The sequence below is a fragment of the Loa loa genome, assembly GCF_000183805.2.
Source record: "Loa loa unplaced genomic scaffold supercont3.301, whole genome shotgun sequence".
NCBI lineage: Eukaryota > Metazoa > Nematoda > Chromadorea > Rhabditida > Onchocercidae > Loa > Loa loa.
The window spans coordinates 24,719-39,784 of NW_018108481.1; the positions used below are offsets into that span (position 1 = coordinate 24,719).

Here is a 15,066-nt window from a genome sequence, read left to right on the forward strand (position 1 = left end):
TTTTCTCCTGGTATATTTCTAAATTTTTGGTCTAATTTTAAGGTACAATGCTATTCATTCTAGTCATCACAGGTCTTTGGACTTCCATTCAAGCAGCTCTTACTGAATTCAGCGGTTTTCATTGTATGATGCGTCATTCAATGCGGATGAATCGTATTGTACATGGTAAACCGCAGGAAACAATGCCACCTTTTGAATTTCGCTTTTTGGATGCTAAAGGATATGAAACACGATATTATGAACCAGGAAAGATTTATACCAGTAAGTATATAGAAATTTTGCTATTTATTAAATACATTTAATTCAAAGATCAAAAGTTAATTGCATTTAGTTCAAAGATCAAAAGTCAATTGCATTTAGTTCAAAGATCAAAAGTCAATTGCATTTAGTTCAAAGATCAAAAATTAGTTGCATTTAATTTAAAGGTCAAAAAAAAAAGGAAACAGTCGTATTTTAGTTCAAAGATCAAACGTATTAATTTGTAAAATAAATGCAATATCTCGTGGAATTAATCAAAAAAAAAATTATTATTTCTATATATTGTAGTTCGTCTAATTGGCTTTGTGCATTTTCGTGGTCTATTATTGCAAGGACGATTAGCGAATGAAAATGGATTCTTAATTGGTTCATTGAAAGGTGGTCGTTTCATTGAAAATGAAAATTGGCAAACATTTGGAATTCGAATTCAGGATTGTGATCCACATGGTCCAAGTTGGCAAGATTCAATAACACATACTGATGATTCGCAAAAATTTATCGTACAATTAGAATGGACTACTGATAAAGATATTGGCGCTGTACAATTCATGTAAATTTTTTTTTTTGCATTCCTTTTTTTCTTTTTTTTTTTTTTGCAACCATAACAAGATACAAATAAAGATTCTAAAGATTCTAAATTTAAAGTTTTTTTTTTTCTTAATTAAGTTTGTATTCGTAAGAAATATACCGATTAGATAATTAATTTATTGATAATAGCAAATATTACGGTACTATTTGAATGTGCGCAAATGAATAAGATAAATATTTAAAATGAGAATTTTTCTAATGAATAAGAAGAATATTTAAAAAATTAATTTTAGTTAGGATCATTTTTAATAATAGTTCATGTGACAAGAATTACAAATAACCTTTCAAACTTTGCATTTCGTATAGAAATTTAACAACTTGCATTCTATTCATTTTTTAAATTTGAAAAAAATATGTGTAATTTAAAATTGACCTGAATTAAGTATTTTAACAGGATAAAATTATGAAAAGCATGATTTTACCTGATTTTTAATTTAAATTTTCATTTCAAAAATATCATGAAAAAAAAAAAAAGAAATACTGCTAGGTTAACAATTGCTGAAGAAGATGAAATTTATTGGGAGAGATGGCGACCAGAAAATGGCTTTATTATTCCTATCACTTGGAAAGAAAAACATCTTAATCATATCAATGATGAAAGAGGAGTAGCTGTAAAACTTTCTGGTTTCTTTTTATGCATTCAATTTCCAATTAAATTTGATAATTTTATTTTAAATTTTAATTTTTCTCTTTTTATGCATTCAATTTCCAATTAAATTTAATAATTTTATTTTAAATTTTAATCGTTTTTTTTTGGCTCAAATTAAGTAAAATTATTAATCTTTTCATCTTTTTTTTCATAAATAATATTAATTAATTGCTAATTTTCTTTTACAAATTTTATTGCTAATTTTTTTTTTATAGCTAAAAAACAAAAACATACTGAACAATTGTCGAGTAATCTTTACAAACGACTTGTTTCAACTGCGGAAAATATTGAAAATTTCACAGCTATTGATAGGAAATCCAATGCTACTCAATATACGATCCATGAAAAGCATACGTTACAAAGGTGAAAACTGCCTGGGATGAGTGATATAAAGAGAAAGTGTTAATTTTTATTTTTTTTTATCAAAATTAAAATTTATTATTTCTTAATTTTTTTTTTTTTTTGAAAATAACATTACTATCCTAAAATTATGAAAAAAATTTTCTGGAACATTTCAAATTTCCAAATTTCTTCATCCTTTTTCTAATTTCAAATCTTACTTTGAAATTTTGATTGAAATTTAGTATTTTTTTTTGTTTTTTTTTAAGACCCGTTCCGGAAACATTACGAGATTTGGCTTATCGTCATGAAAATGAAGTTGAGGAAGAAGTAAACGAGAAACAATCATCAACTACTATACCATTTACTGCTCCATTATTAGAATTTGAAAGTTCCACAACAACAGGATTATCATTAATCCATACCACTGCATCATGGCAATTACAAACCGGAAAATTGAATGAAATTGAACATGTTTATGAAGGTCGTTTCCCAAAAATTCTTATGGGAAATTTGAATAATAACGAATTAACCAAAACAAAATTGAAGATGACATCAGTGATACGATCAGGTAAATTTACATTTCCATTTATTTGATCGTTTTTTTTTTTAGATTAATGAATGAAGTATGTATGATATTTGGAAATTTATGTAGATATTGCTTAATTTTTTTTTTTTTGTTAAGGATAAGTATTAATTTGAAAAATTTCTTAGATAAATGCATCGAAAATCCATGCGAAAATGGTGGACGATGTCGTTTGGACAATAGCGCCAAATTAGGCTTTGCATGTTTCTGCAAAGAAGGATGGATTGGACCATTATGTCAAAGTATGAATTTATCCAATTCATTTCATTTATTTAATAGTCAATTCAAATATTTTACAATGAAAAAGATCAAATCATTTGAGCAAATTTGAAAAAAAAAAACTTTTTAACTTCTTTTACATTAACTTTAGCAAAAGATTACTGTATCGGGCATAGTTGCGTATCAGGAAAATGTGTCAACTTGAAGGATTCATATCAATGCATTTGTTGGACAGATTATGCTGGTAAATTCTGTACACGTGCGTTTTTGTAATTTCATAATATTTATTTAATTTATTTTGATATTAATTTAAATTTCAAAGATTTACTCATTTAAAATGTAATATTATCAAGACAACAAATGAATTAATTATTCAGTTATTAGTAGGAATTTCATCCGGAAAAAAAAATGAGAAGGAATACCGGACTTATATGCAGATTTTTTTTTTTTTTCTATGTATGAGCATTTATTTAAGCAATAAAAATTGTCATCTTCATTCAGAAACATAGAATGTTTGAAATTTAGAAAAAAAAAAAGAAAAGAAACGATTTTGAAGTTGACAAGTTTAAATTGCTGAATCAATAATATTACATCATTTCGGATTTCGGAAATATTTTCTTGATTTCCGGAATATTTTCTTGATTTCTCGTTTTTACAGCTGCTCTTTTTTTTTTTTGTTGCAATCAAGTTTATTCAGACATAGCATAAGCTTATCACACTTAACAAGATGATAGAATTTTCTTTAATAAGTCATTGAAGTTTGAAAAAAAAAAATTTTTACGACTATGCTATATTGTAAGGTTGAAAAAATGTTCAATTCTTCATTCATGATTTTCCGGGAAAAAAAAATGTGACAATTTTTTGTTTCAAATGAAAATGACTGAAATTAATACATTTTCAAATTATCATAACATTTTTTTAAATAATTTTAGAAAATAATTTGCATAATTTTTCCATTATCATTTTCTCATCTGTGCGCATTTGTCATACAAAAAATACGACAGAACAATTTTCATACTAAAAAAAATGACATTTTTTTTTTCATTAAAATTGATAAATTTCAATTATTTCAAATAATCTATGTGAAAAAGGCCGTGAGCAACAATTGCAGGAAAATGTGATCCTAATTTATGCCGAAGAAATGGTACATGTGTAGAAAAAAGTAACGGTGAATTAGGTTGTAAATGTCCACCAGGTGCTTCTGGTAGATACTGTGAACGTGGTAATTTTATTATTTTAAAAAAAAAAAATTAATCTCATACAAAATTTTCAAATATATATTCATATAATTTAATTATACTAATCTGTATTCGATAGAATTTTTTGATTACTTCTATTGATGAAATAAAATGAATTTGTCACCTGTACCTGTACCTCATTTAGTTTAAGTATAAGAAATGATTCATTTCAGCAACTGATGATAGACAGTTCAAATTGATGAGGCGCAAATTTCAGCGTTATCTTATTTCGTTTAAGTAAAAAGGGATGACTCAAATTGATGAATAAGCCGCAATCTAATAATATAACTTTATTATAATCTATTTTAAAAATTGAAATTTGTTTAAGTTAATTGCAGAAATAAATGAATGCAATTTTCGACGTTGTAAAAATGATGCAAAATGTATTGATAAATGGAATGATTATTCATGTATTTGTCGGCCAGGATGGATGGGAAAAGATTGTGATCGTTGGTTTTAATAAAAATTTTATTTAGGCGCATTTGTCTTATCATATTCTCGATCGATAAGGATGAATATTGCAATAGTAATCAAATAAATTTTGTTGAAGCGCATTTGTCTTATCATATTTATCTATATGGATAAGTATTGCAATAATAATCAAATAAATTTTATTGAAGCGCATTTGTCTTATCATATTTAACTATAATAATAAGTAATGCAATAGTAATTAAATGAATTTTATTGAAGCGCATTTGATAAGACTATCATATTTAGATAAGACTATCATGATAAGACTATCATATTTAACTATAATGATAAATATTGCAATAGTAATTAAATAAATTTTATTTAAGCGCATTTGTCTTATCATATTTATCTATATGGATAAGTATTGCAATAGTAATCAAATCATAAATCTTGTTTTTTTTCCTTTTTCTTTCCTTTATTGATAATGACTAATTAAGGGCCTTGTCAAGATATTTATGGTAGTTGCAATCAATGGAAACAACAAGGTCAATGTGAACAAATGCGCGCTCATACACGATTTTTTGATGTCAATTGCGCGGTATCCTGCGGGCAATGCACTTATTCAAATGATACTGGTCTATTTTCAAATAACAATTCATTTGTATATTATATATATTAGCAATTAGTCAATTGCGCTAATTCTTTTTCTAAAAAATTGTAAAAATATAATTTTAATAAAATAATTTTTTTGAAATAATTTTTTTTGTATAATTTTGAAAAAAAAAAGATAAGATAAGAAGTGATACAATCAAAATGTATTATTATTTGTTTTTTTTTCTTTTTTGTATAATTTTTTTTTGTATAATTTTGAAAAAAGAAAAAGCAAGAAGAAATGATGCAATCAAAATATATTTATTATTTGTAATTTAAATATTTATGCAATAAATTCAATGAATTAATTTCTTTAATTATTTAAATTTTATTTGCTAATTCTTTTATTTTATCCAAAAATTAAATTTCAGTAAAAACAACAAAACCACTTGCACCAATTTTACTTCCACTAGCTTGGATGATAGGTATATGGAAAGCTGAAGTAAATGGTAAGTGATTAGGTTAAAATGTCGAGACTTAAATTGATCATTATAATATTGGCGCTATTGTCATCATAATTTCAAATTGTACAAATAAATGATTATTTTAGAAATAATAGCTGAATGTAGTAGCTAATTAATTTGTTCATTTATTTAGGTACACGTTCACGTACTGTAGATTATGTGACAGATTTCGAAGGAATATCCTATACGGAAATTCTTGCAATTACAGTTGCTGATGTATTAGTATTTGGCAAGCCGAGTATCAATTTCACGTATGTTGACATAAGAATAATCATCTACGTCTAACGTTCCACGTAACCTTCCTGGTAGTTTTAGTCAGTCTCTAATCACATTCAATTTACATTTCAGGTAACTTTCCCTTGTAGCTTAGTGTCTAATCACATTCAACTTGTGTTTCAGGTAACATTCCCTGGTAGTTTAGTTTAATTTCATTTAACTACACAAATTTAGGTATATTAGTAAGGTATGCGACAAATTTCAATCAAAAATGATATAAACTCTTTAAACAAGAATCATTTACTACTTTTCAATGCTATTCATTTATACGAATTCAATCCATGCATTAAACGGTAATTTCATATTTTATGATATTTTCAATTCAAATCGATCAATTTCATCAAATAATCATTGATTTAAATTATATCAATCAATTTCTTCAATTATAATTCCTTTAAATTATTCTAAAAAAATTTTTTTAATTATTTCAAAATATTCAGATCAATTGCAATAAACAAAAATGATACAACTGATCAACATATACATTATGGTTTCCTTACAGTTGGTTCAAATCCAGGTGGTAAACCTCTGGTGGCACTTATTACAACAAGTAATCTTGGTAGGAAATTTTTTTTTTTTTTCTATGATACTGATAATTAATACTTCTGTGACATATTTTTTGACATAGCTAAATTTACTAATTAAAAACTCTATTCTGATACTTTATGCATCAATGATACAACAAAATATTGCCAATATATGTGGCTGAAGTTCTATTTGCGCTTAACTATTTGCGCTTTAACATGATTAATTTTAGGTCAAATAATGATAGAAGAAGGTGAAATACATTCAAATAGTATACAATTTACACCAATGTATCGTTCGATTTTATCATATACCGCAAATAATTTACCGCTAGAGGTAATGAACTATAAAAATTTGGTAAAAAATTTGTTAGCAATTTTAAAATTATGAATAAATTTAGAAAAAATTAAAAGTAGCAAATAAATTAGGAATTTGTCATATAGCGGAAAAATTCAATCTTATTCATGTATTATGCAAAATTTTAAAAATTCTTGATGAATATAAAATTGGAAGTTATTACAATGATATTGAAATTGTTCAAAAAGGGATTATTTAATTTTGTCATTTAATTTTCTTTTTTTTTTTGTTCATTTAATTTTTAGTTACATCGAACATTCTCAAGAAATGATAAAAGATTGATACAAAGTTTAACAAAGAAAGATATGGATGGAAGAAATCGAAGTGTTAGTAAACGATATGATAAAATTATTGATATTGAATATTTGTAATTACAATTAACATCTCATCTCAATTTTTTGCAATTAAAATTCAAAATTCATCGAATTTAATTTGAAATATTTGAATATATTTCGATATATTAATGATCTTAAACCATTTATTCTATCATATGCCTATTATCATCTATGACATTTGTCATCTATAATTCAAAATTATTTCAATATCATGAATGATAATAACACTTATCAATGCATTCATTACATGTGCAGTATGCTAATCATTAATGCTTTAATATATTTTCATAATTGTTACTGTAATTAGCAAAATAACTTATTTTATCTTAAATTTTTCATTTTTATTTTTTTAATTTATTAATAGATTAGTTTGAAATGCTATCATAGCATGTAGTATTTTTTTTTTTTTAGCACAAATATAGCATATATTTGTTGACAATTGAAATTATGCTTTTTATAAGCAATTTTTAGGCGTAAAACTTTTTTAGGCTTAAATTTAGGAAGAATATGAAGCGGTAAATGTTATGTAATGATGATCAAACTATTCGATTTTTACCGCCCAAAATTACTTCTTCAGATTTCTTCAAATTGTAAGCATTAATTTCTTCAAATCGATCATTTCAAGAATTTAATAAGCAACAAAAAATACTATCATAATTTGCAAATTTTACCAACAAATTTCAACAATGGTATAGTTAATTTAATTAATTAACTAATTAGTATTGTATTAATTACTAAGAAAATTGCACCAATTATTTTGCTATCGATATATTTCAAATGAATGGAAATTGTTTTTTTCTTTTTTTTTCTCATCCATTGAACAATGTTAGCTTGCTGATTAGCAAAAATAATTGTGATATTATCTAAGATAATTGTGATATTATTAATTAATTATAATATTATCTAAGATAATTGTGATATTATTAATTAATCGTGATATTATCTGAGATAATTGTGATATTGTTAATTAATTATGATATTATCTAAGATAATTGTGATATTATTAATTAATTGTGATATTTAATTATATGTGAAAAGTAATTTATGTTAAATCTTTGATTTCATCTTTAACCTATCATTTTCAAATAGCTCATATTATTTTACTTTTTCAAAGGTCACAAAGTTACAGATCATTTGACAGGGTTGAATAACTGAACAATTTTTGTTCTCCTCATTCTGTAATCACTTTATTCTTTCCCTTCAATTAAACCTATTCATTTTCATCGTTTTCAATAGCTTCCTTTAGAAAATGCCATAGATTTGACATCAAAATGTGACATTATCACATTGGTGATAATTATGCTAATTGCATGCTTCTTATAACACGCCGAACTATATAGCACGTAATTTTTCTTTTTTCTAAAGCGATTCATTCTAAAATTGCGAAACTATCATAGCATTAGCTTATTGTAGGTTATTATAGGTTATTGTCATAGTATTGGTTTATTTCCTTATCCTTGCTTTTAGTAGTTATTATGACCTTAATAATAAACATGAATATGACTTAACCTTCTCAAGGGTCAAGTTCCTTGACCTTCTTAATAACAAATACAACAATAAGTATGCAATAGAATGAATAAAGCAATTTTATATTTCATTCTCTTTAATCATTTCTTTGAAATATGAACATAACAACCATTCTGTTTATTTTTATTTAATGAGTAAATTGTTAATGAATGTTAATCAAAGTAGCATATTACTATAGAAGTATTGATTACTTATTTGCATATTAGCAATTACCTTAAAATACGACAGAAATGATCCGATTCAGAAAAATCATGACATCTGCGCCATCTGTCATCTACAAATATTCACGTATCGTGTAATTGTCCAAATGTAATGGCTAAACATCATGTCATCAGTAATTATTTCAATGAAAAAGTTCCATAGTCGACAAATCGAAATGTAAAATTTATTATAATTTAAAAAAAAGAAAGAAACTTTTGATGATGACATTATAAAGAAATGAGAATAGATTGATGGCGGTAAAATATCACATTTTATAAACGTTCGATCTATATGATATGTACAGATGGATTAGTGATAAAATAAAAGATAAGTAGAGGTAATTTCAATTTTTGAAATTTTAAAAAGAAATGGGCCGCACAAAATTTGAAGACTTTTTTGAAATGTAAACATTTCCATTTCAGAAATTCATTAAATAGCAATTATAGCCTAACAATGATAATTGTTATTCCACTGATAACTGCCATAATGATAATAGTGATAATGTATGGATGAAACTAATAGAAATTTGATTTTGAACATAATCTGTCGATATTTCTTATCACATCATTTTGCAGTAAATTAAACTTTAAGAATGATCAAACATTTACATCGCTGGTGGCAAATTGAATACTGGACAAATATTCCTTAATCCACTGAAAATAAAATTATACATTAAAATATAAGATGGCCAAGATTAAAAAAATGAATATGGAGTAAAATTATACTAGATATGTTTTTATGGCCAAGTTACTGAAAATATTAAAAGTAATTAAAAGGTGGGAAAGAGTTCAAGAAGATATAATTAGCAAGATATTGTTATAAAAGTATCATTAAGAAATAGTACTAAAAAGAATTATTTATTAATGAAAAATTGTTGTTCTCTAGAAATTTAGCATATTAGGCTGGATAGATTGTTGATAAAGTTTGGCCTAGAAGCCAGAATTCTGGAAATATCTAGAAGAAGCCGAAATATTTAGATTCTTTACTATTGCTCTATGATAATTTTACAATATTACAAAATAGATGATGCAAAGAATTTAGAACATAAGCTCTTCTTATCCAGATTCATACATATAGTCAAGTAGTAGCCAAGTAAGGCCTTTTTGGCCTAATATACTTTACCTGACACCAGCTTTTATTGTACAGTTGCATAATTCTTTAGCAGCTCTTCGCCATCCTATATGCCTAATACATCGTCGAGCTGTACCATGCATTTGATTGACATGTATACATGGTTGACATCTACAACGATATCGTATAGTTCTTGTTTCTGGTTAATATATGATAAAGATTTGAACCGGAAATATTAACATTTTCCGACAGAATAAACCGTAATCAGGCTTCACAATAAATTAGATGGTGAAATGATAGAACTGCAATGATGTAGTTCCATCATTTTCTGATTAATGATACGAGGAATATTTGAACCGGAAAATAATAAATGAGATTGGTGAAGTGATGGAACTGTAATAATGCAGTTCTTGTTTCAAATTTAACTTACGAGAGAAGTTTGAATCGGAAACATTAACATTTTCCGGTATAACAAACCGTATCAGGTTGTAGACGATAATAAACTAACGTATATCTCTCAAAACATTCTTCAAGACCATCGCCTTCCATAAAACAATCTTTGACACATTTTCCGATTTCCAATACAACATCTAACACATTCTGGATTGATTGAAGTGTAGGATTTTGTATAATTTTATTCTTTGCTTCTTCCAATTTTTCACCTGTTAAATTAATAATTTTCCTGATATCCTGTTTCGGTATTTGTGGCCCGTATTTTGAGTCAGCACAACTGAAAATCCGGAATTGCTATCGGTTAAATATGAAATTATTGGCGTCAATGTTTAACTTAATGATATGAATAATATGATTAACTTCCATTTCTGATATCATTATTCCCTATCATTCTCATTTATTCTTTTTAGGTAAATCAAATCGTTCCATATGATAAATTAATTCCATATGAAATAAAAAGCTAATTTCTTATATCAGCCATGAAATGAAATAAGATCGCATTCCTGTTTAAATACGGAATTACAGAAATGAATTCCGTTATATGTTTTCAATTTTAGGTTGCGGTAATTCATTCCTTTGAGTTATATTTTCATATCCCTAAACAACAATAATTCTCAGTTTTTATTATAGCAGAGGATAATTATTTGTCTTAAATTAGCTAATAACTCAAAAGAAAAAAGGAAAAATCATCTTATTTCAATTTTAGTTCCAATTTCAATTAAAAAAAAATCATATTATTTCAATTTCAATTTCAATTTTCAATTTAAAAATCGCACTATTTCAATTTACCAATCTTGATAAATTTTAATTTGATTTAACAATTCAACTGAGATAGTGTAATATTAAAGGTTATTTAAAAAAAAAAAAAAATTAAAACAAACCATTTGATATTCGATTTAATGCATGTAACCAAACGATCAGCAATTGGCTTTTGCTGAACAAAACATTGTCGTAAGTCATCAGGTCTTGTTGTTATCTGAATAAAATTAATTAATTAATTCATTTATTTAATGATTAATGTTGAAAAAAAAACTCTATTCCATTTTTTAACAATTTAAATGGATTGCATGAAAAGGCTACTTTAAAAGAAATGTAATAATAATACCTGAATGATACTCTTTCTAATTATCATCTAAGGTAAGATATTTTCTCATTAGAAAATAATACTTCTTACCTTTTCAGATTCTTTGAAAATATTTTACCACAAATATTTATCAAACATAAAATTAAGATAATGTTAAAATAAAAGGTAAAATAATAAACCAATGATTACCTTAATAGCATCTTGTTTCCAACATTTATCGACACATTTTTGTAATTTTAATTCAAGTTCTTTTATGCAAATATTTTCTTCCTCACACCAGCATTCCCTAATTGTCTCATTTGTTTGTATCAATTGTGTATTTTCCTGTGAAAAAAAAAACCAAAATTTGTAATTTATTCGATGGGGAAAAAAAAAAGAAATAGAAATGAATTATTCACCCGAGTTATTCTCAAATATCTCGAATAAATAAACTCTTTGAATCTTTCTTAATCTTTGACTAATTTAAAAGTTATATTTATTTGTTCATTATTTTCTTTCAATTTATATTGATGTGATAATTTTGGAAATAAATTTTGCTTTTTTTTTTCATTTATAATCTTTCATTATTGTTTAAATTTTATAATTACTAAAAAGTTTTATCAAATAGTTGCCAAAAAATTATTTACTTATTTTTTTTTTTTTGATAAATGATTTTTCAGCAATTATAATTGTTGGTAAGATTATTTTTTGTCAAGTAATTTATAGATGAATAAATATTTTAAATTAAAGTAATTAAAAGTTAATAATACGTAAAAAAAAAGAAAAGAAAAACTTACAGCGCGTAAAAAGTTAATTCGATCAATTTGTATTAGTATACAATATAATAGGAATAAAATGGAAATATCAGAATAGAATGAGAAGAACATTCGATTTAATTCAATTTTTTATTTTTTGTTTTTTATTTTTCCTTTTTTCTTTTTGAGAACTTTCTGAGTAATGCACCTAAATACTGTAATTTTATTTTAAGCATACAATTATACGGTATTTATCGCATCAAAAAACCGCAAAAATAGAAATAACGGTATTATATTTATTGTGTTAATAACAAAAATTTCTTAAAAATAATTACATTTCACCAAGATTTCTCAGTAATTATTGGTATAACTTAAATTATTCATGTATCTATTTTCTTAATATTATCAAATATTAAATATCAATATATTATCTTAATTTATGTGATAGATTGTAAGATTATGAAATTTTACCTTTTAATTATAAATATTGGAATTAGAATTCAAGGTTAAATGATATTAAAGTTGTAAAAGTTATGGAGACAAAGGCAATTTCAAGGTCTCTTCAAAATCCTTATCAGTTAATCCTTATCAATTAGGAAATGATTTAAAGCACTTTCTTCTTCTGTTTTTCTATCACAGTTAGTCCTTATCAATTAGGAAATGATTAAAAGTCTTCGCCTATTTTTCCTCCATTCTTTTAGATGAAATTGATTTATGAGTTATTTAAAAGAATTAAACGACTGATAACCATTCGAACAGATAGTAAATTGTTGATATGTCAACAAAACTGAGAAAAGATATGGTACAATTAACTTGTCTAACTATTTTGTCTCTAACTAACTTGACTTTTGACCTCCTTCTTTTACTTTTTCTTGTGTGTCACACTATAAGCAAATGTCACTCTCTAAAAAGTATCTTTTCCTCCTATTTGGAACATTTGAAGGAAGGATTTCAAATGACTTATTAAATGATATTCAAATTAAATCAGAAGTTATCAGAGCTTATTTGAATTGAGGCAACAATGATCTTTTTTGTTCCTATAAATTACTATCACTACTTCTTATAATAAATACATTACAATTTTGCAGGACTAATTCGAAGTAGTAATAATTATAATAAAATAATTAATAAATTGATCATATTTCTAATTTATTATATTTTTGTTTAAATTGTATTGCTACTTTTGTATTTTTAAGTTAAACAATGCATAAATAGTAGTTGTTCAAACTAGTGTAACTAATTAATAATTAACAGGATAATTAATAACTTGATTATATTTCTATTTAAATTGCATTGTTACTTTTATATTTTTAAATCAAACAATGAATAAATAGTAGTTGTTCAAACTAGTATAACTAATTGATAATTAACAGGATAATTAATAACTTAATTATATTTCTAATTTATTATATTTCTCTTTAAATTGTATTGCTACTTTTATATTTTTAAATTAAACAATGCATAAATAGTAGTTGTTCAGACTAGTGTAACCAAATAATTAACAGGATAATTAATAACTTGATTACATTTCTAATTTATTATACATTCTACTTAAATTGTGTTGTTACTTTTATATTTTTAAATTAAAGATTGCATAAATAGTAGTTGTTCTAAACTAGTTTAACTAATTAATAATCAGTAGGATAATTAATAACTCAATGATTTACTTCTACATTTATATTTCTAATTGAACAATATGCAAATAATTAATTAGTAAATCTTGTAAATGTTCAAATGCAAAAATCAACGAACTCTTCTTCGTCATTTCCTATCTCATTAAAATGTAACATTTTTTTTTTTTGTTTTTTTAGATGAAAAATTTCGAAATCGACAAAAAAAGATGTAAATTGTAAGATAAATCATAAATTTATAGCAAAAATTGGGAAATAAAAAATTCAAAAAAAAAGCAAATTTGGAAAAAACGTGAAAACATACTTAAAATAATCAAATTGAAGATCAAAAAAAAAAAAAAGTTGAAATGGATGGTGGTAGGTAATTTCGAAAAATTCATTTCATTTCAACTCTTTACCTCATTACATTTTCAAATTACCATCCTCTCTCACTTATTTTTCAACTTTTATTTCATTTTCATTCTTTGCCAAACAAAAACCGGAATTTTCTCCTATCATCTTTCAGTTACCCAAAAGTTGAAAAATATTATCAAACTATATAATAAAAGCAATTATTATGACGAAAACAAAACAATACTCTCTTATCTCTTATCATAATCATACTATTTCTTATCAGTATTATCATCACTGGTAATTGATCATTGACATTTTAATTTTATCTTTGTAATAAAATTAGCTAATTGATAAGTGTAAGGGAAACATTCATTAATTAGTATATGCATTCAAATAGAAATACAACTAGAAGGAAAGAAAGAGGATATTTTGGTAAAAATTTTTATGACATTATCGTTTTGTTTTCCTGATTCCGGTCGCACAACCAGATTATTACGCAAAACTAAATCCCGTAAAATGAAAAAAAAAGAGCTATTATAATTTGTTTGCTAATTAATGCTGTTAATGTGAATGAATTAATTGATATTACTTTTACATAAAATTGATAACAATAAATGCAATTTGCAAATGATATCAGCTTTTCCGGATGGTTTAAGATGACACTGATTAGACCACTGATTAGAGTAATAGTATTTGATGTTATTGATTTTACTGAAGTAAGGAAAATAACAAGTAGGTAAATAGTTTTCTTTTAATTTGTAGCTATCATTTTGTTTGTATCATTTACTATACTGCTATCATTACTTATCATAATTACCAGTCCTTTATCATTATTATCAGTTCGCTCAAAACTGTTTCCTGTTATTGCCAAAATGATTGTTCAAGAAAAATGTGTCTTTTGAATTTCCTAAGTGGTTTTTTGGAGCAAAATTTTCCAACCCGAAAGAGAAATATCCTAATCCATGTATCCTAAGCAATGCCCTAGTTCATGAACTAAGCTAGTCCATGATCTAAGCAATTTTCATACTTCCATTCACCCTGATCATTTTTCAATATCCTTTGGTATTGATTACATTCGGTGGCTTGTAATTGTCGCGAATTCCGATTCGCGAGACTCCAACCATACCCAAACTAAC

At 25.1% G+C, this 15,066-nt stretch overlaps 2 protein-coding genes across 2 annotated transcripts in view; one reads left to right on the forward strand and one right to left on the reverse strand.

Moving 5' to 3' along the window:
- LOAG_18416 (processed neurogenic locus Notch protein) overlaps positions 1–6,932 on the forward strand; it is a gene marked incomplete at both ends in the record, with an annotated part of 7,550 nt that extends 618 nt beyond the window's left edge. Inside the window, 15 exons of the mRNA XM_020451075.1 lie at positions 43–261; positions 547–808; positions 1,334–1,470; positions 1,711–1,858; positions 2,104–2,405; positions 2,549–2,662; positions 2,791–2,898; positions 3,751–3,861; positions 4,216–4,326; positions 4,786–4,923; positions 5,311–5,388; positions 5,537–5,654; positions 6,120–6,238; positions 6,437–6,540; positions 6,807–6,932. Coding sequence (XP_020305173.1) covers positions 43–261; positions 547–808; positions 1,334–1,470; positions 1,711–1,858; positions 2,104–2,405; positions 2,549–2,662; positions 2,791–2,898; positions 3,751–3,861; positions 4,216–4,326; positions 4,786–4,923; positions 5,311–5,388; positions 5,537–5,654; positions 6,120–6,238; positions 6,437–6,540; positions 6,807–6,932 — 2,195 coding nt within the window. The remainder of the gene's footprint in view (positions 1–42; positions 262–546; positions 809–1,333; positions 1,471–1,710; positions 1,859–2,103; positions 2,406–2,548; positions 2,663–2,790; positions 2,899–3,750; positions 3,862–4,215; positions 4,327–4,785; positions 4,924–5,310; positions 5,389–5,536; positions 5,655–6,119; positions 6,239–6,436; positions 6,541–6,806) is intronic.
- A 2,810-nt stretch (positions 6,933–9,742) lies between these two features.
- Positions 9,743–12,098, reverse strand: LOAG_07397 (hypothetical protein; the record flags this gene model as incomplete). Its single annotated transcript, XM_020447418.1, has 5 exons — positions 9,743–9,866; positions 10,204–10,425; positions 11,030–11,124; positions 11,422–11,556; positions 12,009–12,098. The coding sequence occupies 5 exons, from the start codon at positions 12,096–12,098 to the stop codon at positions 9,743–9,745; spliced, it is 666 nt and encodes a 221-aa protein (XP_020302347.1).
- Positions 12,099–15,066: the final 2,968 nt, after the last annotated feature.